The 22,718-nt window shown below is 56.6% G+C and overlaps 3 protein-coding genes across 8 annotated transcripts; 2 read left to right on the top strand and 1 right to left on the bottom strand.

Annotated features, from left to right (window-relative positions):
* The first annotated feature begins 488 nt into the window (after positions 1-488).
* On the top strand, positions 489-2,976 carry RPL29 (ribosomal protein L29). The gene is made up of 4 exons (XM_040467586.1): positions 489-583; positions 1,011-1,055; positions 1,382-1,446; positions 2,474-2,976. The coding sequence occupies exons 2-4, from the start codon at positions 1,019-1,021 to the stop codon at positions 2,855-2,857; spliced, it is 486 nt and encodes a 161-aa protein (XP_040323520.1). The 5' UTR covers positions 489-583; positions 1,011-1,018; the 3' UTR covers positions 2,858-2,976.
* A 2,106-nt stretch (positions 2,977-5,082) lies between these two features.
* Positions 5,083-18,134, bottom strand: ABHD14A (abhydrolase domain containing 14A). Of its 6 annotated transcripts, none has more exons than XM_040467579.1 (18): positions 17,820-18,134; positions 13,911-14,122; positions 13,619-13,734; positions 12,251-12,486; positions 9,428-9,539; positions 8,666-8,730; positions 8,490-8,594; positions 8,034-8,128; positions 7,669-7,745; positions 7,488-7,577; positions 7,331-7,387; positions 6,918-6,991; positions 6,783-6,832; positions 6,543-6,687; positions 6,373-6,441; positions 5,663-5,742; positions 5,469-5,529; positions 5,083-5,387 (listed from the first exon to the last, which is right to left on the bottom strand). In XM_040467579.1, exons 1-18 carry the CDS (start codon positions 18,027-18,029, stop codon positions 5,223-5,225), a joined length of 2,019 nt encoding a protein of 672 aa, XP_040323513.1. In that variant the 5' UTR covers positions 18,030-18,134; the 3' UTR covers positions 5,083-5,222. The 6 variants fall into 6 exon arrangements, with proteins under 6 accessions (XP_040323513.1, XP_040323515.1, XP_040323518.1 ...); XM_040467581.1 differs by lacking the exon at positions 17,820-18,134 and adding an exon at positions 16,429-16,582; XM_040467584.1 differs by lacking the exons at positions 13,911-14,122; positions 17,820-18,134 and adding an exon at positions 16,429-16,579.
* ABHD14B (abhydrolase domain containing 14B) lies at positions 17,557-21,734 on the top strand. The gene is made up of 4 exons (XM_040467587.1): positions 17,557-17,678; positions 18,593-18,828; positions 20,025-20,266; positions 20,648-21,734. The coding sequence occupies exons 2-4, from the start codon at positions 18,618-18,620 to the stop codon at positions 20,825-20,827; spliced, it is 633 nt and encodes a 210-aa protein (XP_040323521.1). The 5' UTR covers positions 17,557-17,678; positions 18,593-18,617; the 3' UTR covers positions 20,828-21,734.
* The last annotated feature ends 984 nt before the right edge of the window (positions 21,735-22,718 follow it).

Genomic DNA, 22,718 nt, shown 5'->3' with positions numbered 1-22,718 from the left:
TGAACAGTACCAGCATTCATCCAGACGTTCAAGCCAAAAATTTAGGGGCCACCTGGCCTCCCTCTCCTCCCTCATCTTCTGCATCCCAAGTCCAGTCTACTGATCCACTCTTCCCCATACCGGCCGCCCTGGCTGGGTTCCAGGTTCCCCCACTCTCCAGTGGCACCACGGAGAAGACGGCACCAGCCGCCCCACACCTCCCCCGCTTCACTTCTGCCCCCTACAGTCCATTCTCCGCACAGCAGCCAAGGTACTTTTAAAGAACACAAGTCTGTCACTCCTTTCCTAGCATGTATTCCTCAGGGTCTCCCTTCGTCTTCGGGACCTTTAATGAGAACTGGGCCCCAAGAGCCTAGTCCAGGAAGAATAAACGTGGGTAAAACCTGCAGGAAGCTGCGCGAGGCTCGTAGCGCCGCCTTCCCATCTGGCTTGTACCCTCCCAGGCTTCGGAACCTTTCTTCCCGGCGCTGGGGGAAGCTTTTCCGGAAGAACCTTCCGGCCCGGACGACCCTATTTCCCGTGCTGCACAGCGGCCTTCCTCTTTCTCTTCCGGTCCAAGGCGCTTCGGGAGCCGCGGGCTTTGGTGAGTTTTGGCCGCGCGGTATCCGGAGCCATCCGCGGCTCCCAGCCAGCTGCCGGGCGCAAACCCCGCGAAGGACAGGGAGACCGGCTGCGTGACTGTGGGGAGCGGAGGGCGCGGAGCGCGCGGAGCGCGCGTGGTGCTTGCGGGTTCTCAAGGAGTGGATGGGAGGGGGAGGACTCGGATTTGGGGTAGAGCGCAGCCTTGGGAGGGAGGGTTGGTTTCAGGGCACTGTTACCCGAGTTCTGGAGGCGGGGACCGGCGTCGGGTCGTGCTGAGTAAGTTGAGGCCGGTGGAGGCCGCAGATGCAAGGCAGGCATCTGTGTGCAGCTTCATTCCGGCTTCTGGCCCACGTCCTTCCACATCAGGGCGGCAGTGATAGGCCCAGCCCTGTGAGCCCCCGGGCCTGACCGCTACTCTCCTCTTCCAGGTGCAGATATGGCCAAGTCCAAGAACCACACCACGCACAACCAGTGTAAGTTCCCCTGGCCCAACCTCTTATCTCACACTTCAGACCCTGACAAGAACTAGGGATGCGGGGCAGGGCAAGGGGGCACATTTCTACTGTGGGCCTGGGGCTGATTTTGTTTTCAGTCACTGTTACCTTTGGGTTATAGTTGTTGAAGCCAGGCATCCGCTTGAGATACCCACCGTGCTTTGCATTCAATGATAAGGGTTATTCCAGATCTCAAGAAGGCCTACTCTGGGAAGTAATGGTTTTTCCCAGGCTGGCCAGCTGTGATGTTGGGTGGTCTTACTAGAGCAAATCTCATTTGGTCTAATTCCTTTGCTTCCTCACAGCACGGAAATGGCACAGAAATGGCATCAAGAAGCCCCGGTCACAAAGATACGAATCTCTTAAGGGGGTGAGTGTGTGTGCCGCATCACATACAAGTGTGTCTGTTTGGCCCCAGTTGCACCATCAGAGAGCCTTTCATGTATCTTTTTCTGGCTTCAGCATCTGCCTGAGCACCGTTATGAACTGTCTCTTGTCTTACCTGGACTACCAAAGTCCACGGTTTCTCTATCCAGCCACCTTTTGCTTGGACTTGAAGTTATGCCAAACCCATAAGAAACCTTTACTTGGCTTTTCCCAGCCCAGGTCGTAACTCCCTGGTCAACTGTAACCTGCCTCCTGAGGGTAGTTTGACCATCCCCATTGTTTATCCAGAGCACTTGAAGGGAGGGAATGGCTTTATCTTTGTGTACTGCGCACTTTGTGAGAGTCTTCCATTCTTATAGTCACATGACCTTGATCTGACCCGGTGCTGAGCTTGGGGGGTCAGCTTTCCTTCCTGTGCCAAGGAGTTCCAAGAATTGGCTGAGAAGGCTGAGGCTACAGGGTCTAAGCAAGAGAACAGGGTCCTGTCTCTTCCCTGTGCCCTTGGTCTCTGATCTGTGGAAGGAATCTTTGAATTTCACAGCTTCAGTTTCCCCATCTTGATTTCTTTTTCAGCCTTCTTTGCCATGAATCTGTTGTACCAGGTTTGGTGTTTAACTGACACTTTCCTTAAAAGAGGTGGGGATGGCCCTGAGGGGTTTCAGGAAAACTGAGCTGACGCCCTGCAACCCTGGCAGAAGGGGCAGCCTTCATTTGTTCTTTCCTTCTGCACTTGATTTGAGCTCTCTTGGGCTCTGGGCATGTAGCCCGGAAAATGTGGTGTGTGTGGAGTATTAGGGTGGAGTGTTGGCTTCTGGGGTTGTAGTACGTGTTTCTCTTCAGGTGATTTGTGAGGGGTGTATATTTCAGCATTTAAGTTTGACTGTCTACCTCCCCAGTAGGCCTTGGCTGGAGCCCAGCAATCTCCTGGGTACAGCTGTGGAGAGGGCCACAACAGGTGACTTGGGGCCCACGTGTTGCACTTACAGTGTCTGCTTTTTTTTGCCTTCCAGGTAGACCCCAAGTTCCTGAGGAACATGCGCTTTGCCAAGAAGCACAACAAGAAGGGCCTGAAGAAGATGCAGGCCAACAACGCCAAGGCCATGAGTGCACGTGCTGAGGCTATCAAGGCCCTTGTCAAGCCCAAGGAGGTCAAGCCCAAGATCCCAAAGGGTGGCAGCCGCAAGCTCAATCGACTTGCCTACATCGCTCACCCCAAGCTCGGGAAACGTGCTCGTGCCCGCATTGCCAAGGGTCTCAGGCTCTGCCGGCCAAAGGCCAAGGCCAAGGCTCAAACCAAGGCCCAGGCTGCAGCTGCAACTCCTGCTCCAGCTCCTGCTGCAGCTCAGGCTCAGGCTCCCAAAGGTGCCCAGGCCCCCACAAAGGCACCAGTGTAGAGGTTTCCATCTGCCAGTGTGAGGGTAGAAGGACTGGTGTGACCCCTGGGCTTCTATCTGCACGGGGCTGGTGTCCTCCTGTGCTATTTGTACAAATAAACCTGCGGCAGGATCTGTCAGTTGGCCTGTGTCTGTGATCCTGGAAGTTGGTACCTCCATTTTTTGCTTTCTCTCGGTGGTAGGGTATGGGTGGGAGTCAGGGGAAATGGGGTTCTGGAGTGTAGGAAGGGGACCTGGTAAAAGAAATGGTGGTGGGCCTTAGGGAGGCTGGAGCACATAGCCTGCTGGACTAGGCAGGCTGGTGAGGAAAGTAATCACAAACATCCTGATCTTTGAATTTACCCAGGAGATAAAGGACCCTGCTGAATTCTGCACTCTGGCCTGAGCCATTCCACACTTAAGCTGTTCCTAGTGTACATGGCCAGCATCCACTATTCCGGTTGTTCTGGTCCCCCCAAGCGCTGGGGGCCCTGGCAGGCAGGGCAGTGGTGGCACTGTCTTCCTAGTGCAACTGCTCCAGACCCTGCTGTGCACCCTGGATCAGCTGCTTTATTTGCAAAGTCTTCGTCCTTAGAGGAGTCAATGAAGCAAGTGGTACAGTGGTCATTGGTATCTGGGGGCTTCCTATAGAAGGTGCCAAGCATATCACTGTTCCTGGTCACCGAGTCCTCAAAACTCACTTTTGAGTATGGTGATCATATAATTTGTGAACCAGCCTTGGGCACTTGTCTCAAGGATTTCACTTCCTTACTCTGGGGTACTAGCTACAACCCATGATAAATGGTCTCCCTTCTGAGGTAGGTATTACTATTCTTTTTGTTTTACAGGGAAGGAAATTTGTTCCTAGATGATGGGGCTAGGCTGGGATGGAAGTCGCATTGGGACCCAGGCAGCCCATGCTGGGCCCCAGAAAGTTTGCTTGGCCAGCCAAGGCTGGGCTACTAGCTCATGACTGTCATCCTGGCATGCTCTGGATGGCCAACTGCCCCATTACCAGGGGATGTCAGGTGGGGTCTTGAAAGGGACCAAAAGCAGGTTTTATGTCCTGAAGGTAGCTTGGCCCAGCCTGAGGTTACCAGGTCATGTGGCTTCCACTAAGGCCTGTGCTCTAATCCCCAAGAGAGGGGGCATAAAGACTCCTTTGCCCAGTCATCCTGCTGCAGTCTGAAGGGGGAGGCCAGACCCTAGGTCAGGGGCTTCAACTAGGCTTACTGAACATCACAACCAGCTTGCTGCACTCAGCTTTTGCATGGAGCCTCCCTTGTGTAGAAGCACAGGTCCCCAGTTCTTGAGTCTCAATTCTTTGTGGACTCCCATTACCTGCAAGCTATGCAGTCTTGGACAGGGTATTCTAGCAGAGCTTCTAAAGGGGTTCCAGTGAAACCTGCATCCAGGGGCTGCTGTGAGGGTTCAAAGGTAACAAAGTCCTGGCTCCTTGTCAGAACTCCAGGTGCAGGGGTTACTACCATGGGGACTAAGCCTGCAGACCACAGAACCAGGCTGTGGACTTCCCTCTGGCCACTATCAGCACTTAAAAGCCCAGCCATACCTGTCCCACCCAGTTCCTGTGGAGGCCAGAACAGGACTAGATCGGATAAGCTAGAGGAACAGGCTCAACTCTCAGGGCCACAGTGACTCTTGGTACTGCCTAGAGCCCTAGCAGTGCTGACAGACTGAAGCCCCCATTCGTGAGCCACTCTGCACACTGATCCTTCCCTACACAGGGTGCTGAGGACCCTAAAGTCACCTAACCAGGTCTACCAAGGCTCCTGCCCCTCTGTGACTCAAGCTCCCAACACCAGAGCAGGCGCCACACCTGTCATCCCTAGGGTCTGGCAAATGCGAGCAGTCATGACTTGCTCATTATCTGCCTGCCCCGACATCTGGCAGGGCCCACCTGGCCTCCAGTTCTAGTTCTATCTCAGGATCCCAAGTGTGTTTCCAGAAAGCCAGGAATGTTTCCCTGAGATCTTTGTCTTAGTTTCCCCCTCAACGCAGATGGTATCCCCGACCTTAAAAATCAGATATAGGTATAGTGATCATTGAGAACAAGAATTATGGTCCTTTGATGCCAGACAGGGCTGGGTGGTACTGAATGAGCATGCCGTGTCGAGGGGCACAAGAGCAGCATAGGGTGCTAGAGACATATCCAGAGCCAGGCTCAGTTTCCTCATCTGTGAACTGGGGGTGATAACAGCATGTCCACAAAATGACAGAATCCCTGCTTCATGAACATCCTTGCTCTTAGTACTTCAGAACTGGCCCCTGTCCGCACACAGACTTTATTGTGGGGCAGGGGGGCAGAGAGGTACTTAACACTGGTCAGGATGGACACTCCCGGGGTAGAGGTTGGGGAGCCTGGGACTCAGCTCTCACTGGGCAGGGCAGGCACGCTGGCCAGAGCAGGCAGCAACCGTGTGTATATGTCAACCCCACGGAGGAACACAGCCTCATGCAGACGCTCATCGTGGTCATGCAGCAGCACGGGTGTGCAGTTCATGGGTGAGAAGCCCAGAGCTGGGACCCCCACCTGCAGGGAGCAAGGAGAAGCTGTTAGGAGGAAGGCCAGGATCCAGGCCCACCCACTGCTCATCCATTGCATGAGGCTCACCGCACGGAGATAACGGCTATCGGTGGCAGCTGGGAAGATCTCCGGCTCCAGAGTGAGGTTCCTGCCGAGGGAAGAGCCTGGTGAATGGGGAGGCAGTGAGGGGAGAGGGCAAGGGAAGGACTGAAGGGACAAGGAAGGTGGAAGGGAGGTAGGGGAAGGACAGAGGAAAGGGAAAGGCTGGCCAGTATGCTCACATGTCCTTGAAGACCCCACTGAATGCTGCCCACCAGGGATCTGAGTCATTAGTAGATGTCACTCGGGACTCTGTCCACTTCTGGGGGGAGGGGAAGGAAGGCAAGATCAGGACAGGGCCCGGACATCTTGCCCTATTCTTCATAGGGTGGGCTGTGCCTGCCACAGGCACACATCCAACCCCCACTCCCCACCCTGGCCTCAATCCACCTATTCAGATGTCCAGCTGGCCAGTCCAGCCACAGGTCTGGGACCTTGCCCTGCTCTCCATCTTCTTACTTCCTGTCCATCCTTCATATCCTAGGCCAAGTGGCCCTTCCTCAGGTTGGCTCTCCCAGACCTCTCAGACTGGCTGAATATTCGTTATGGGTTGTCAGAGTGTGGGGTCCCACCCTTTTCTGAACCACATGTGTTCATACTTATGTAAAAGTAATATTATACAAATGTCCAATTCAGGTCTATTCCTTTTTTCGTGCTGTAAGGACTAGAAGGCCATGAACTGTGCCTAATTTTACTCCTATGCTATGCTCAGCACCCAACAGTGGCCTCCATGACTAATGCTTGTTGGTGAATAAAATGTGTCTCTCATAGCTAAAGCAATGTCTAGATATATGCATGCACACCAAGCACACACTCCCACTGTGACCCACACTCAGCCAGCCCGGTCTCCCCTGTGCCCACGGCTCCCCGACCATGGGTCCCCAGCCGATACCTGAATAAACTCGAAGGTGACTCCCTCGCCGGCTGCCTGGCACCAGCCCTGCAGCTGCTCCTCGAAAGCCTATGAGAAGGGAGATGAGCTGACCTCTCGGGCTCTCCCTGAGCCTCCAAGATAGGTTTGAGGACCTGGCTCCCTCCTTCAAACCCAGGCAGAGGTGGCACCTTCAGGTCTACATCCGGTGCCACACGGAAGTCAAAACTGGCGCTCATAGTAGCAGGTACCACATTGCAAGCCACGCCGCCCTCCAGCTTAGTCAGGTTCACAGAAGTCACAGCCCCCTCCTTCAGGTGGGGGTTTGACTGCAGCCTGCGGTGGGAGACAGGGCAGGGGCAGTAGGGGGAACCTCCTTTCTCTCCTGCACAGATGCTCAGACCCCCACCCTCTTTCCCAGGCTGCCTTACCTCTGTCTCTCCTTCTCTCGAAAAGCCAGGATTGAGCTCACGACCTTGTGCTAGGAGAGTGTGAGATCGGATGTGAGAGTGGCCCTGGGATAGAGCCTTGGGAATTCCCAAACTCCCTCCCTGTGTGCCACGCACCAGCTTCTCTGCTGCTGTGTCCTCAATGAAGCGTGAACCGTGACCCGGCTTCCCGATGCTTGTGACCCGCACCCCTGGGAAAAATGAGTGAGAAGTGGGTGTCTTAAGCATGGGTAGGGCTGAAAAAGTATCAGCCCTGGGGTGGACCCAGGTCTTCCCCTCATTCCAAGCTCCTCTGGCAGGGCTGTCCCCCACAGAATGCACAGTGTAGAGCTGGCTTCTGCTCATGGCAGGGGGTTACCCTAAGAAGCTCAGGAAGGAGAAGCCCAGGTAGGAAGGGTCTGGGAGGCAGAGGCTCTGGGTTCAAGGCCTACTCAGGTCCAAACCTGCTGCATGACCCTGGGCAGGCCCCTGCCCCTCTGGCCCAGCACCCCATCTGCACAGTGACACCCTCCTGCCGAGCCCATACTCACACCAGGGGCTCCGCTCACTATAAAAGACAGTGAAGGCATCGGCGGGGTTGGCCAGGCCTGGGGAGGAAAAGGGGATTCAGAGGGTGGAGTGGCCCAGCCCCCACTAGCAGATTCCCTATCCCCTACTGGCCGCTCAGGGGCCTGCCACCCTGCTCACCCTCATCGAGGGCAAAGCCAGCCCTAAGAGCCTGGAACTCGGGCCGCTGCACAAACAGCTCCATGCCTTGGTGACCCCCAACCTCCTCATCTGCAAAAGCAACAAGGACATGAGATGAGGGAGCCACCCTCACCAACACATCCTCCTCCCTTGAAAGTGTCCCTCCCCAAGCCACTCCTACCTGGCACAAAGGTCATGTGGATGGTTCTGGGGAAATGGTGGCCCTCAGCCTTCAGCCTCCTCACAGCCTCCAGGTACCTGAGGGGCAATGACAGGAGGTAAGCCAGGTGTCGAGGGAGCTACCAGATGCTTGGGTGGGCAGGCTGGAGCCCTGGGCCCTGGGCCCTACTCTGCCACAATCTGGTAGGGGGACTCTGGGAAATCCCTGTCCCTCAGTCTCCCTATCCATGTAATGGTGGTAATTCCTGTCCAAGGTAAGGGGTCAAGATGTTCCTTGGCCTTGAGTTTCTCCAATCACACCCCAGGTCCTGTGTCAATTCAATGGGCCAGTGACATTGGAGGGGACAGGGAATGGAGGACACTCACTGGATGCTGACACACTTCATATCCTGGGTGCCCCTGGCATAGATGTAGCCCTCGGCATCCTTGAAGGCCTCAAAGGGGTCATGACTCCAGTGTTCCTGGGGTGGAGATGAGAAGAAGGACCCAAGCCCCAAATTTAATCTATTCTGCTCAACTGTGGCCCTGTCCTGGAAGCCCATAGTAGAGTTGGGGTGTCAAGTGGGGTGGTGAAGGGGATAGAAGAGGGCTGAAGAGGGCAGCTGATTGCCATCCCTCAACTCTGTTCCCACCATCACCCCCACCCCCACTGTGGGCACAGAATGGACCACTGGACAAAAGCTGCTTGAACAGAGTAATGCCCTATGAGATCAGGAGTCAGTTTTAGGACCAGCCCAGTAGGATCCCTGGGGTCCAAGAGAAGGTCTACATCATCTTCGCGTGCCTCAAAGCCTACACCACTCCCCCTGTCCCCACACACACCTTGAAGACAGGCACCACATCTGTGTGGGAGTTGAGTAAAAGGGAGGAGAGTCTGGGGTTGGTGCCTGGCCACGTCAGCACGGTCACCACACGGCCTGGTGCCACCTGGAGAAGACCAGGATGTGAGGAGATGCCCCAGGGCCAGATCCCCTCCCCATGCAGGGCCCCAAGCTCACCTCTACTTTCTGACAGCTCAGGCCCAGCTGGTGGGCTCTCTTCTCAAGGAAGGCCACGGCAGCCCCTGGGGACACAGAGAGTCTTGGGGTTGCTTCTGCCTACCTACACTTCCCACCGATCCAGGCAAAGCTGTGGTGCATTCAGAGAGGGGAGCCCATTCGAAATGGGCTGCTGCCTCCTCAGTGCAATTCCACATCCCTCAGGGACACCTGCATTTCTGTCTCCAAGGAAGAAGATATTTTTGGCCAGTCAGGGACCCTTTGTGGAAGGTCAAGTGGGAAGTCCACAGTTAGAAACAGGAGTGATTGCTCTCTTCCTTAGAAATAGGAAAACTGTGGTACAGAGACATGAGATTCACCTAATGTCTCCCAGCTGGTAAATACAGGGCAGGGGTTTGGACCCATGTCCACAATTTCCAGCCATCAAGCTTGATTCCCTAAGGGTTGTGGCCTTTGTCCTGCCCCAGTAGGCTTCTGGAGCGTCTTTCCTTGTGGCTGTCTGGTCTCCCCTCCCCGACCTCAAACACTGGGCAGTGAGGTGAAGTTGTTCCTTAACTAGCCACCAGGAGTAACTTCTGGTGCAGCACAGTCTGAAGGGGGCGGCTGAGCAGTCTGTTGGTCTGGGGAATGGCTAGAGGCGTTGAGGCGCCATTTGGGGCAGCAGAGTGGGGCTCAGCTGGGTGACAGGGGTTGGAGTCTGGTATAGAGCACAGTCCCCGCCCTGGGGCCCCACCGCAGGCCCTGGAACCACCGCGTTCTCACCGTAGTCGGGTTCCGGCTGGACGGTGCGGATGCGCAGGTACTGACGGAAGAGTGTCACTGACGGGTGCTCGCCCTCGAGACCCTCGCTGGCCATGGCGCTGAGCGGGGTGAGCTGGGGGCAAAGCGAGTGGCTACCTACCCCTCCCGTCTGGGTCCCAGTGGACTCCATCTGCACACAGGCCCTCCCCAGGGCGGTTCCTCCAACGTCCCACAGGGAGAACACACCCCGTTTTGGAGCCCCCATTCTGTTTCAGGAGCCGTGCTGGCCGCTTTCGACACATGCCCATTTGAATCCGCCAAAAAGCCCCATGAGGTTGTGCCTCTGAATGCCCACTTTACAGAGGAGAAAGCTGAGGCTGAGAGGTTCGGGCACAGCTAGAGAAAAGCTGAGCCAGGTTTGATCCCAGGCATTGACTCCCCCAGCCCTTCCCAAATCATTCTCCCAATTGCCCGGATTTTATCCCATGGAACCCCAGATCGCTCTACTCCTCTCCGGGGCCCCCCACCTCGCTCTCTGCCGGTCTTGGGCCCGCGGTTGCCTCTCAGCGCCCGCTCCGGACTGTGCCCAGGGCTCAGGGTCCTGCGAGGTCGCGGGCTCAGAACCGCCCGGGTCTGCCTACCACGTGCCCGGACCGGGTCGCGGGGCGGGGCCGAAGACTGCGAGTAAGGGCCGCCCCAGTCTCTAGGGCCGCGTCGGCGCGGGAGTCTCCGCCCGCCCCTGGTTCCAGCCTCCGCTCCGATTACCGGATCCCTCTCGGGGGCAGCCTCCGCCGCCACCTGCTACGCCCCGCGGCTGACTGCTGGCCCCCGCTGGCCCCGCCCCCGCCCCCACAGGCCCCACCCCGCCAGGCCCCGCCCCCGGGCCTAGAAGCGAGCTCCGGATGGTCCCGCCTCCAGAGGGCTCTAGCTCCCACAACTTCCACATGGGGACAGAAGAGAGGCGGGTAGACACTGACACACGAAGTGTCTGCCCCTCCGGCGCCCCTTACTCTTGGGGTACAGAGCTGCAAAGTCCTGCCAGAGCTGGCCCCTGCCTGCTCCCCGACCCCCTCCCATGCGTCTCCGACTTCTCCCCCATTCCGTGTCTCAGCTCCTCAGGGAGGGCTTCCCTGACTGCCTCAGCCCCCTATGTGGAGAGGTTATTGGTCAATATCTGTTTTTTCATACTGTATAAGCTCCAGGAGGCCGGTCCGTGTACCCGCAGATCCGTGTACCTGGTAGGGCACTGAGCCTATGCCTGGACAAAGTGCCAGGAAAGGATAAATGGACAGAGGGGCACATACGTGACTGCCTGTGAGATCGTGCGAATGTGCAGCTGTGTGGGCAAATCTAACAGTGTGCATCAGTGTGTGTGACCGTGTGTGTGACAATACGAGTGTGAGGTGGTGGTTGGGTGTGGTAGCATCTGTGTGACAGAAAATGTCATGGTGGGAGGATGAAACTGAGGCTGCGTGACAGCGGGAGAGGTGGGGAAACTGCACAAAAGCATACATGTGACATACTGTTGGCTGACCCTGTGCCAGGCCTCCTGGCTCTTCTGCAGCCACCGGAGAGGGAGGATAAAGAGGCACAGGTGTCGTACTGGCCACCCCCAGACTGCACACAGTTGTAGCTGCCCACTTGTGCCCCCAGTTGCCCTTTGTACCCTTAGGCAGTTCTGAGTCAGCTTGGGGAGGGGCAGGGTTGAAGACTTCAGCCTCCTGGCTCAGAGGAGGCAGGCCAGGAGGGTAGGGTAGGGGTCCATCCCAACGCTCCCAGGGTTTAAGTCAGGTCTGCTTACATACCCAGGAGCAAGCAGTCTTGGTAGTTCACCACCAATGCTATGTTAATCGTTAAACCACATTCCCCACCTCCAGCCCTACACATCCTGCTCCCTTAGGCCATAGGTCCTGCATTCCTGACTCACTCAGTTCAACTGCCAGATCCTGGATTTCCCACCAATCCCAGTGGGCACGCAGCAGTAGTAATACCCCCTCGCCCTGACCCCCTCCAGCTCCGTGTGGCCAAGTACCTCACTTACCCAGACTGATTCAATCCTAAAACCAAATTTTGAGTTAGGTATTAACATCATGCCCATTTTACAGATGAGGAAATTGAGTCACAGAGTGGTAAGGGCAGCCAGCTAGGAAGTAGCCCATGTTCTTAGTCTTCCCAGGCTGCTGAAACCTCCCTCCAGCTCCCAGCCCCAAAGCAGTTCCAGACTTGCCTCCCACTCCCACCCCACCTGCTGTAATACCAGGAAACAGGACCTGTCACTCCCCAGGCATGACAAAAATGCTCTTTTTTATTGTGCCTGTGAGATGAAATGAGAGGTCCTGACTGGGTCTGGCCCTCTGACCTCCACCCTCCAATCCCAGGGGCTGCCTCCCTGGTGAGGTGCTGGTCCAGACTCTCCAAGCTCAGGCCAGGCCTCGGGCCTGGCCAGTGGGTGACCTCAAGGCAGGTGGTCAAGGAAGGCAAGGAGGACAAGGTGGAAGTCTTGAGGCTTGTGGAGGTAGCAGGCGTGGCCTGCATCACGCAGCTTCACCACGGAGTGGTTGGGCAGGTGACGGAGCTGCCGCAGTGACTCCCGAGCCAGGATGCGGTCCAGCTCCCCATACAGGATGAGAGTCGGGGTCTGCAGGGCAAGGCAAGGGCTTGTGATCCTGGAGCCTGATGGGAACTGACCCTCTAGCCACCTTCTTAGGAAATCTTTCCCAAACACCCCATCTCTTTCTATCCAGATGAGGCCGAGTGTCCTCCAAGTGAGACCTGAGTCCTTTCCTGCCATGACTCAAGCCAGGGATAGCAAGCCAGGACCTTTGGAAACCCTCCTCCTAGTACCTTCACGGCCCAGAATTGTTCCTGGGTGTAGTTCTGGGTGGAGGCGGGTGCGATGGGCACGAATCCACGCAGCTGGTGGTGGCCTTGGATCAAAAAGGGCAGGGCATAACGGCCACTCAGAGAGGGGCTCACCAACACGGCATTCCGCACCTCCAGGTCTCGAAGCACTCGCTCCAGCAGCTCTGCCCGCCCTGCCTCTGTGCTTGCCTCCTTGGACGGTGCTGAGTTCCCAAAACCTGGGAACAGCAGGAGGCACCAGCTAAGGGAGGCTGGAAAGGAACTCAGGACTTCCTGCCCACCACAGTGGGGGAAAGAGCAGTGGTACGTGGCAATGCTGGCCCAAACTTCCCAGAAGCTACTTTTTATAATGTGATAGGTCTGCTAGAAAAGCATTTTTAATTCATTACATTGGCAAAACCAAGAAGATTGATAATACGCAGTGTTGGGAAAGATGAGGAGAAATGGGCACATTCATAAATGACGGATGGGAGGATAAATCCATATAGCATTTTTGGAGGGTAAGGTAGTATTTGTCAAAAATTTTTTAAATGTGTATCTTTTGACCCATCAATGTCCTTGGTAGCTACCCTACAGAAATTATTGCCTTTGTGCTCAGAGACATGTCCAAAGTTGCTTTAGCTTCATTTCTCAAGCATTTCAATTTACACTGAAAACTCTAAATCAACCTACATATCCACCAGTAGAGGAATGGGCAGATAAAATGTGTCCATGCCTCCAATGGCACATAGTACACATACAGATGACTGGCATGCCCTATGAGACATGGTACAGGAGGAGAAAACCAAACTGCGGATAGATTTGCTAAGCAGACGGGACACCAGTCACGTTCCTAACCTCACCACACAATCCTGCAGCACCACATTTTTCTATATATGGAAACGCCCAAAGGGAGTCAGGAACCCCCAAACTGCTGGGAGAGAAATGTGGCATGGGTCTCTGAGGGCATCACTCTTGTTGGATTTTTTAAAGACAAGAATAATAGCATAAACCATTTGCATAACTAAAAAAACCAAAAAGCTACCTAGTTTGTCATAAAAGTACAGTGAGGTCTCTCCATGCAATGGCTTGTAAAGTGAGTCATGTTTCTATTTGCTCTGTGACATGCAACAATCCACATTCTAGTTTTCAAGGTAGAGAATAAAAACACAGGCCCTTTAGTGTGGCCATCTTGTCTTGTGACCTGCCACCGTTTGTCCAGACACTGGGATCCAAATGCCAACTCCCCCCCCCAACCCCAAGCAATACCGTAAGGCTTTTCTACCCCTCCGACTCCCCACTCTGGGAAACTGCCCCCTTGTACCTGCTGGATGTTGTCGCTTCCCTAGACCCCGGAGTGGTGGCTCTCACCTGGGAGGTCAAGGGCCACGGCCCGGTAGCCCCTCTGCGCCAGCAGCTGCAGTGTGCCCAGCTGCTCCCACGTGTGGGAGTTAAAGGCCTTTCCATGGAGCAGCACCACCTCCACCCTGTGGGCACACAGGGGAGTGTGTGTCCTAGGGGTCTGAGAATGGCCCGCCATTCTTTCTTTTAGGCTTCTCCCACTGCCCTCCCAGGCCCTGAGCACCCTGAGTTGAGCTGGGGTCCCACACAGGGACTCCCCTTGGACCTAGTCCTTCCACTGTACCCTGGGGTCAGCACCCACCTGCGTGCCCGGTGGAGTGGGAGCACCTCGCGGTAAAAGATGGGGGAGTTGCCAGGGGTGAGACCAGCCAGGATTGTGACATTGGGGCCTCCCCAGAGCCAGGAGGTCTGCTCAGGGGGGCCTGGCAGCCCCACGTACAGTAGCAGCATGAGCAGCAGGCCCAGGCCCAGCAGGGCTACCTGGGACCGGCTCATGGAGGTCTGTACCACAGTCTGGAGGAGAGGAGAGGAAGAAGAGGCTGGCGCTGCGCCTCCACCAGGCCCCCGGGACCCCATCCCCAAACCCCACCCGGAAGCCCCCAGCAGAGGAAGAGCTCAGCCCTTGCCCTTTCTCCTGCTCTGGGCAGGGATCTGACGTTCATACTCAACTCCTGCACATGCTGGCACAAGGGCTCAGATACCCTGCAGTGTGAGAAGGGGCATCTGAGATGTCTCGATACACAGCATGCTCAGTGACCATCACGACTGTGCCAGCTGAAACCACTTCCATTCATCGGGTGCTGATGACAGCCAGATCCTGTGTTTGGCCCTTCACATGCAAGGGCTCATGAATCCACACAAGAACGAACACTGGGGAGCAGATATGATTATGGTTCTCTTGCAGATGAGGAAACAGGCCCAGAGAGGTAAATTCTCTTGCCCAAAATGCAGAGTAGCAAGTAGGGGAGCTGGGATTTGAATCCGGGGCTGGGCTGCTAACCACCAAGCCACACTCCATTTGCCAAGGAAGAAACCATGGGGCTGAGAGGTGAAGGATGAACTGGAGCCTTGCTGGTGGACAGAGGAGTGAGAGTCATCAAAAGTGAAGGACTATGTGTAAAGCTACATCCCACTGACAGCATGTTTGAAATGGTCCTTTTTTTTTCTTTTTAATCACATTGCATAGAATAGTGCTTAAATCAGAATGTGTTTTTTTACAGTTGATGGGAATGGTTAACACTCTACCTCAGCTGATATTAAGTGGGAGGAGGGCTCCTGGAGAATATCTGGGATGGGGGAAATGCTGAGGCATGAGGGGTTTGGGGCAAGGGAGGAGCATGTTACACCTAGAAATGGAAAAGGCGGCATGGAGGTTGGAGAGATGAATGCTTCCCCGACCCCAGCTCCAGGACCTCAGTCTGAGTCCTCTGACTATCCAGAGCACAGACTCCAGGACCCAGGACCCAGACAGAACAGTTAGCCCTGGCTTCAAGACTCTGTTTGCCACTTCCTGGCTGTGTGTCTTCAGTTTGTCAGTAAAATGGGGGGAAAGGATAACCTTGCATCAGCCCTTTCAAATTTCCTGTGATATGTCAATAAGACAGTGGACCTGATCCAGGGATGTCCTGTCTTCATTTCTTGGGCCTAGGATGAGTACACCTGCCTTATTCCGATTGCAGCGAACACATCTTTATTGAGTGCCAACTGGGTGCTGGCCCTCGCTAGGAGCTGGAAACCCATCTTGAGCCCCACCCTCCTCTCCTGGGAGCTTTGGGGATATTTCCCAAGCCCCCACCTCCAGGCTCCCAGTCCCGTGGTGGGTGGGCAGTGGCAGCCCCTCTGGTGCTGATGGAGAGCCAGGAGCTGAGGAGAGGAAGAGGGAGCTCCTCTCTTCCTTCTGACCACGAAGAGCAACCTCCCACTTGGCATTAGCCTATGTTCCCACCAGTGGGAGAATCTGTGCTGTACCTTTCCCTGCAGGCGCCCAGCACCTTACCCTTTGGGGGTAGGGAGAGTCAGGACTTTGGCTGTTGCCTTGGCAACCCAGGCAGCTAGTGCACTAGACCATGATAGTGAACAGCTAGCAAGCAACTGGCTGCAGGCAACTACAGATACGGTGTGTGGGGACAGGGAAGCTTTACTCAAGTTAGGTCCTTGACATACGTGTCAACAATGACACACGGGTGTACACATGTGCGCACAAACATCGAGTCCTGCTCCCAGATGCTTTTCTTTTGCACAAGCTATTCCCCGCACGTAGAGGCAGACATGCCTGGCCTGTGGACAATTGATCCCTTGAAATACATACCCTCAAAATCAGGCATACAGTCAGCCATCAGGAAGGCAGGTGGACATACAGACACACGCTTTCAAAACCATGCAGACCCTCACATTTCCAGCACACAGTCATTCACACAATCCTAAAACTACACATGCATACAAGAAACACACGTGCACATGACAGACAGACATACCCTCAGAAATACACTCACAGGGATTTACACACCCTCAAAATCACATGTAGGCAGAAATGCACACAGTTGACATACACAAACACAAGCGGACAGACCAATCCCCAACCCTCCGCTATGTATGCATGTAGAAACAGACACACACATCGACACACACGTACATTCAGACCCCTAAGAACACACGCACACAAGCGCGTGCGTGCACACACAACACACCAACACACACACTCACTGCCCCAGCGCCTGCCACTCCCGCAGGACTCTGCCCGAGGACTCTGGGGGCAAAGGGCGGAGCCAGGATGGCCCGCCCCGGGCACCCTGCTGGCTTCACTCCCCGGGGACACTCACCCGACCGACCGGGATGACCGGGCCGGACACCCCAGAGCGGGCCCCGCCCACGTGGAACCAGCAGCCAAACAGCGCCGCAACCATTGCGCTGCCTCGGCGGCTCCGCAGGCTGCTGCGGGCTCTGGTCGGCGGAAAGCGTGGCCAAGGAGGCGCGCTTGCGCAGTCCGCAGTCGCAGCACCTCCCCCCCACCCCCGCCTCCTCCCCCACCCCCGCCTCCCAACCCAGATCGGTGGGGGAGTCCAGGCGGCGCCTGAAAGCACACAGGCCTCGTCCCCCGTCCAGATTTTCCGGATTGCTTCCATCCCGAGGGCCAGGGGAGAGCCACCGGCTTCTTCCACCAGACCATCTCTATCGTGGGTCAGTCCCTGGTCTGCACAACGGGGTTAAGGATAAGGGTTGTCTTAAGGACCACAAAGGACCGGTCAGGCCTTAGCTCAGTGTCTGGCGAGGAGTCCCTTGCCTTGTAAATGTCAGATATTATTGTTACTTGGTAGCTCCAGGTCTCATCCCAACTGTTTCCCCAACCCCTACGGATACACATGCGCACGCACTTGGTCACAGCCCAGGGCAGCCTCTCGCTCCTTCACGGCTCTTTATAGCACCCATCCTGGTGGGCAATGTGTGACCAACCTGTGGTCTGCCCCCGGCTCAGGACAGGTCCCAGGCTTGGCGGCCAGGCCAGGCACGGGGAAGCTGCGCTGAGCATGCAGGACTCACTCTGTTATCGACACCCTGCTAAAAAGGCAACATCACACCCATTCTACAGGCCAGGAGGCTCAGCGACGATAGGTAAACGACCAACGCCACCTGGCTGGACTTTGTCAGTACCTCGCACTCAAAGCTGTCGGGTTTCACTGCATGTCAGGCGCACAACTCTGGGCCCGGGCAGTCAAGGCCCCAGGGATGAGTGGGTTGGGGGACAAGGCGGGGAGGAGCAGCAGGGATGAGACTCTATGAACCTCAAGCCGCACCATGTGCATCTGGGGCAGGTTGCTGGGAGCCGCACCTAGCCGGGTACTTGGAACACAAGGGGCCGAGGGGCTCTGGGAAACTGAGGCCGCTGCGACAAGAAAGATAGGTCTAACGGCACCGACAGGCCTGCGACGTCTTGTGGCCACAAGAGGGCGCCCCGTAGCACGGCCTGGTCCCCGCCCTCGGCCAGGCCAATTCCCGGTTTCCCTGCCCCGGGCCTCAGTCGCAGCCAGCACTCGCCTGCTTCTTGTCTGCGCGAGCCTACGCAGCTCCTCAGGTACCGGCCCTGCACCCCCGACCCTCTCTTCCGCTATCCAGTGAGGGCCCACCCCTACTACCCCAAGTTCTTCCCCTTCCCCTTCTCGGCTCCCCAGGTTCCCTCCTCGGGTCTGCCCCCACCCTTCCGCGTGCGCCTTACCCGGCCCTGCGAGCCAGAACCGAGGTCCGCGGAGGGGACAGAGAGAGCCGCTGCAGCGCCGTTGACCGTGCCCCCTGACCACGGCGTCAGAGCGTTGGCCCCCAGCGGGAAGCGCGCTGGGCACTCCACATCCCTTGCAGGCCGGAACTCCAATGCCTTTCCCGGCTCTGCTCCAGCTTCCGCCTCCGGAAAATGGGTTTTTAACTCCATCCCCGACCCCCTCTGGCCTGTGGTGCCAACCTACAGCCTGTAACAGTGCCTTGAAGAGGAAGAGGTCGATAAGCAAAACAGCACCTTACTGTTGATTGAGCACTTACTATGCTCCCTATGTGTTAGGAACGATGTCCAGCGTTTTACATGCCTGAGCTCATTTAATCTCATCAACTACCTATGAGCCGAACACTATTGTATTATCCCTATTTGTAGAAAAGTATAATAACAGTGAGGACAATAATCGTAATGGGAGCCCCATGTATTGCATTCTAAGGGCAGGCACCCTCATCTGTCAATTCTTTTTTTTTTTTTCTTAACTCATTAATTCTTGAGATAGGCTTTATTGTTCCTTATTTCAGAAGAGGAAATTGAGGCCCAGGGCCACACAATTGAGTGGGAGAGGCATAAAAACACTATGTCTTCCTCCCCCCCAAAGCATGTTCCTAGAGTTCTGGTAGCTTCCTGGAGGCCTTTTTGCTGCTTCTTGAGGGACCCCTTCTCTCTCTGTGGTAGCCTGGGCAGGGTGTTTTGTGGCTCATCAGTCTGGCCTTGAACCATAGGTGCTTCACCAGTGCAGCAGCCAGTATGACGGGTGTGGAGCAGCACGAGGGCACCATCCAGGTGCAGGGCCAGAGCCTCTTCTTCCGAGAGGCTCGGCCAGGCGGTGGACAGGCTGCCCACTTCTCAGTTCTGCTGTTGCATGGTATCCGCTTCTCCTCTGAGACCTGGCAGAACCTGGGCACGCTGCACCGTCTGGCTCAGGCTGGCTACCGGGCTGTGGCCATGGACCTGCCAGGTATTTCTGGGGCGGGCTCCTGGACAGGGGGGTTGTGGAGGCCTCACTGGGGGCTGGGGGACTTGGGAGGACCTGGCCAGGCTGGGCCCCAAGCTCCACAGGGCACGGTGCACACTGTGGGGCCTTCCACTGTCTCTAGTCTCCATCCGGATGTGGTCTGGACACTGTCCAGATCCTTCTAACTGTGTTGTCCTGGGGCAGTGTCTCAGTATCTCTGAGCCTCTGTTTCCTCATCTGTAACGGGAGATACATTCATTTTGAGGGTTGGCTCTAGTGAGAATGGACTGAGATTATGTGAATAGTGGCCAGTACCTGACACCCAGTAATCGGTGCTCGGCCAATTGGAAGTAAAATCTTTTGATGGAGCCATAACCATAGGGTCTGTTGGAAGTCCTGCCTAGTAAGACTGAATCTTCTGACACATTTGGGGGTGGGGCAGGCCCTGGAGGGTGGCTAAGCCATGTACAAAGCCCTAAACTGGGTTCTGGAGTAGGCAGGGACAGCCCCAGACTTGCAATCATAACCTAGACATGGTGCCATGTGAAGGGGCAGCATAGCTGACCTGTTCCCCTCACAGGCATGGCTGCCATGTTTTCAGTGCCCAGGTGTGGGCCTCTAGGCCCAGATGGAATTGGTTCAGACAGTGGGTTGGGCTGATCTTCCAGGTGAAGGTCTTGAGCTAATCTTTGTGGGAAAGGTACGACTAATTGGAGGGGAGGTCCATGTGCAGAGCCAGCTCCTCAGTCACTGTCCATTCTGCCAGCCCTGGGATGGGTGTCTCTTAACCAGTTAACTCAATTTTCACAACAATCTGAAATGACAGATACTTTTGTTATCTCCTTTAACACACGGGGAAACTGAGCAGCCGAGAGAGGGTTGAGGAGGCTTTCCCAAGGTCACATAGATAGTAAGTGGAAGACTGAGACTTGGACCCATCTGGGTTGGACTTCAGAGCCTGATCCTTTCCAGGACCACTCTACTGCCGGGAGAGATGGGCACAGACATCGAGGGAAATGCCTCATGCTTGCCACAGATAATGGTAGATCTAGGCTGCTGTAGGAATAAGCTTGGGTACGCTGTGTGCTGCAGGAACCTGGCACAGAAAGGTCCACCTAGGAGGACTTCCTGGAGGAAGGGACTGTCTCTTCCACTTCCCGACTCATGCCTTTGTCTTTCTCACACCTGAATCCCTGCAGGTCTGGGGCGCTCCAAGGAAGCAGCAGCCCCTGCCCCTATTGGAGAGCTGGTCCCCAGCAGCTTCCTGGCAGCTGTGGTAGATGCCTTGGATCTGGGTCCCCCAGTTGTGATCAGCCCGTCATTGAGTGGCATGTACTCCCTGCCCTTCCTGACGGCCCCTGGCTCCCAGCTCCGGGGCTACGTGCCAGTGGCCCCTATCTGCACTGACAAAATCAATGCTGCCGACTATGCCAGTGTGAAGGTACCCCTGTGTGGGAGGCTGAGATGCCCCTGCCACGAGCAAGGAAGGGTCCATCCTGGGGCCTTTCCTCACCTGGGGGCAGGGTAACCAAGGGGTGTCTTCTGGGAGGAGCTAAATGACCAAACTCCACCCTTTTGGTTTACTTAGCAGATTACTGTGCCTTGGCCTGTGTTAATCTGTATGCTGGGGCAGACAACATCCATGCCTCTATCCGCCTGGAGCTGGGGCTTCTACCACCCACTCGGCCAGCTTGTCTCTCCCCCTTATTTGGGGTGACCCCAGGGAGAGACTGAAGTGATTGTGGGGCTAGAGCTGACTTCTAGGAGGCTGGGGCCGGTGTGTCAGGTCCCTGTTTACTCTGTCTCCCTTTCCTTTCTCTAGACCTCAACACTTATTGTATATGGAGACCAGGACCCCATGGGTCTGACCAGCTTTGAGCACCTGAAGCATCTGCCCAACCACCGTGTGTTGGTCATGGAGGGGGCAGGGCACCCCTGTTACCTTGACAAACCTGGGGAGTGGCACACAGGGCTGCTGGATTTCCTGCAGGGGCTAGCATGAAACCTAGCCCTGCTGATGGGGGTGGCTGCTGGTCTGCCTTGGGCTCTGTCTCCTTCCTCTGCCATGGGTCCCTGTGCATCATGTACATGCAACAGGTGTGTCTCTATCTGGTTTCTTGTCTTTGGGGTCTATCTTTTCCTCTTCCTCTTTCTCTTGCAGTGACAGACTTTGGAGGTGAAATAAAGAAGAAAAGCCCCAGGAATCAAGAGACATAATCTGGTGGAGGGTAATCCATTAGATGGGCTTCTCCTATAGGCTTTCCTGTTTGCTTGCACCCCTTTTTCTGCCCTGTTCAGCCTCCCCATCCTGCCTCCAGCTTCTCTCTTTGGCTGTCCTATGGGGCATTCACATCCCCTACCCCTGCCTTAGACCACACATACATCCAGATACATCCATGACCACATGCATGCTTACACATTTAGAGCCATCTATATTCCCAAATATGACCCTTCACCGGGGAGCAACTGCATAGGTACAGGCAACTCTGGGCTGACATGCACATTGTCACCTGCAGCTTTGTCCTGCACGCACTCACACACATGCATTCTTGTGCCTCCACACATGCCCCCTCCCAACCATGCAGCACCCACTGTCCAGGAAGGTGGGGACCCAATAGGCCAGCCCTAGCAGGAGGCCCTCTGCCAAGCTTAGGGGTAGCCAGCCCTGAACTTCATTCACCCACAGGTTGCAGCAGGCCCCCCGACCAGAACTGCCCCCCAAAAGGTGACATCTTTTCGACCCTCAGATCTCCCTGCCCTCCCCTCCTCTCTTTCTGGGTGCTCCACACCTCCCCAGGTTATTAGGCCTGCATCTGCTCAGCCAAGCTTGTTTCCTGCTCTGAGGTTTGGGGGTTGGGGAGACGGAGAGTGGAGAGTGGAGGTCGGTGAAATAAAGTGATGCAATTAGACCCCGCAGGCTTTCGCTGTCTCCAGAGCGCCGCCCCTCCCCCGTCCCTGGGGACAGCCACTGTGGGCCCCTCCCCCACCCTGGCGGGACCAGATGGTCCCCCTGCCCTTTGTCCACCCGGCCAGATGGAGGGGAAGGGAGATTGGATTCCCCTCCCCACCCACACACACCCAGGTGCCAAGAGACTCAGCTGTGGGGGGAGGTGGAGGTCAGTGGGACCAGGCTGAGCCGATTACGAAGGAGAGGCGGAGGTAGATCTGCTCCCCAGGGGGTGCGGTGGGGGAAGGAGAGGGCTTGGGGGACCGTCCAACTCCTCCCATTCCCTAGCAGAGTACTCTACTGCGTCGCGGCCCTTGCGACCCTAGTCCCCAGAAGGAATTCTGGGGGTAGCTTTGGGAGAATGGCGGGGCGGGCTGCACGGGATCACACCGCTCTCAGGCCCCTCCTCCAGCTGGTCCGGTAACTTGTCCCGGGTGGACAAGGGCCGGGCTTCGCGGAAGCTGTGGGTGGTTGAGGGGCGCGGATCTTGGTGGGCGAGAGCCCCGCGCGGGGTTGCGGGGATGGAAGGCGCAGAAGCGAGCAGAGCTGGGAACCGGGTCGGGCGGAGGGTCGAAATCCGGGCTCCGAGGGATCCGAGCCCGAGCGAGGCAGCGTGGGGCCTGGCGGCCGGCCCGCGACCGAGATTTGGGAGCGGTGGGCTCGGCGCAGGCGCCGGGCGGGCGGCCCTGGCGGGCAGAGAGCGCAGGGGCTCGGGGCCAGGCACCGCGGGACCACTGGGCGGTCGCTCGCGGCCGGGCACCCCCTCCACCCCTACCCAGCCAGGTCCCCCGCTCTCGGCGCGCGGACGACCTCCCGGGGGAGGGTCGCACCAGCCCTCCCGGAAGCGGCCACCGCTCGGGGCGCACCGCGGCGCGCGGGGCGGGGCGGGCGGCTGCGGCACTGGGGCGGCTGGGGCGGGCCCGCCGCGCTGTAATCGGATCCGGGG

Source organism: Herpailurus yagouaroundi, unplaced genomic scaffold, assembly GCF_014898765.1.
Source record: "Herpailurus yagouaroundi ecotype Mexico unplaced genomic scaffold, PumYag 67514, whole genome shotgun sequence".
Lineage (NCBI taxonomy): Eukaryota > Metazoa > Chordata > Mammalia > Carnivora > Felidae > Herpailurus > Herpailurus yagouaroundi.
This window is presented reverse-complemented; position numbering and strand designations above follow the sequence as displayed.

Bases quoted from the DNA above. Each gene is read 5' to 3' on its own strand.
- ABHD14B (XM_040467587.1), top strand. From the start codon at position 18,618: ATGACGGGTGTGGAGCAGCACGAGGGCACCATCCAGGTGCAGGGCCAG. The intron at 18,829-20,024 runs GTATTTCTGGGG...GAATCCCTGCAG, and splicing joins TGTGGCCATGGACCTGCCAG to GTCTGGGGCGCTCCAAGGAA. The intron at 20,267-20,647 runs GTACCCCTGTGT...TCCTTTCTCTAG, and splicing joins CCGACTATGCCAGTGTGAAG to ACCTCAACACTTATTGTATA.
- RPL29 (XM_040467586.1), top strand. From the start codon at position 1,019: ATGGCCAAGTCCAAGAACCACACCACGCACAACCAGT. The intron at 1,056-1,381 runs GTAAGTTCCCCT...GCTTCCTCACAG, and splicing joins CCACACCACGCACAACCAGT to CACGGAAATGGCACAGAAAT. The intron at 1,447-2,473 runs GTGAGTGTGTGT...TTTGCCTTCCAG, and splicing joins GATACGAATCTCTTAAGGGG to GTAGACCCCAAGTTCCTGAG.
- ABHD14A (XM_040467579.1), bottom strand. From the start codon at position 18,029: ATGGAGTTAAAAACCCATTTTCCGGAGGCGGAAGCTGGAGCAGAGCCG. The intron at 13,735-13,910 runs GTGGGTGCTGAC...GTGTGCCCACAG, and splicing joins CCACTCCACCGGGCACGCAG to GGTGGAGGTGGTGCTGCTCC. The intron at 6,992-7,330 runs GTGAGTATGGGC...CATTTTTCCCAG, and splicing joins TAGTGAGCGGAGCCCCTGGT to GGGTGCGGGTCACAAGCATC.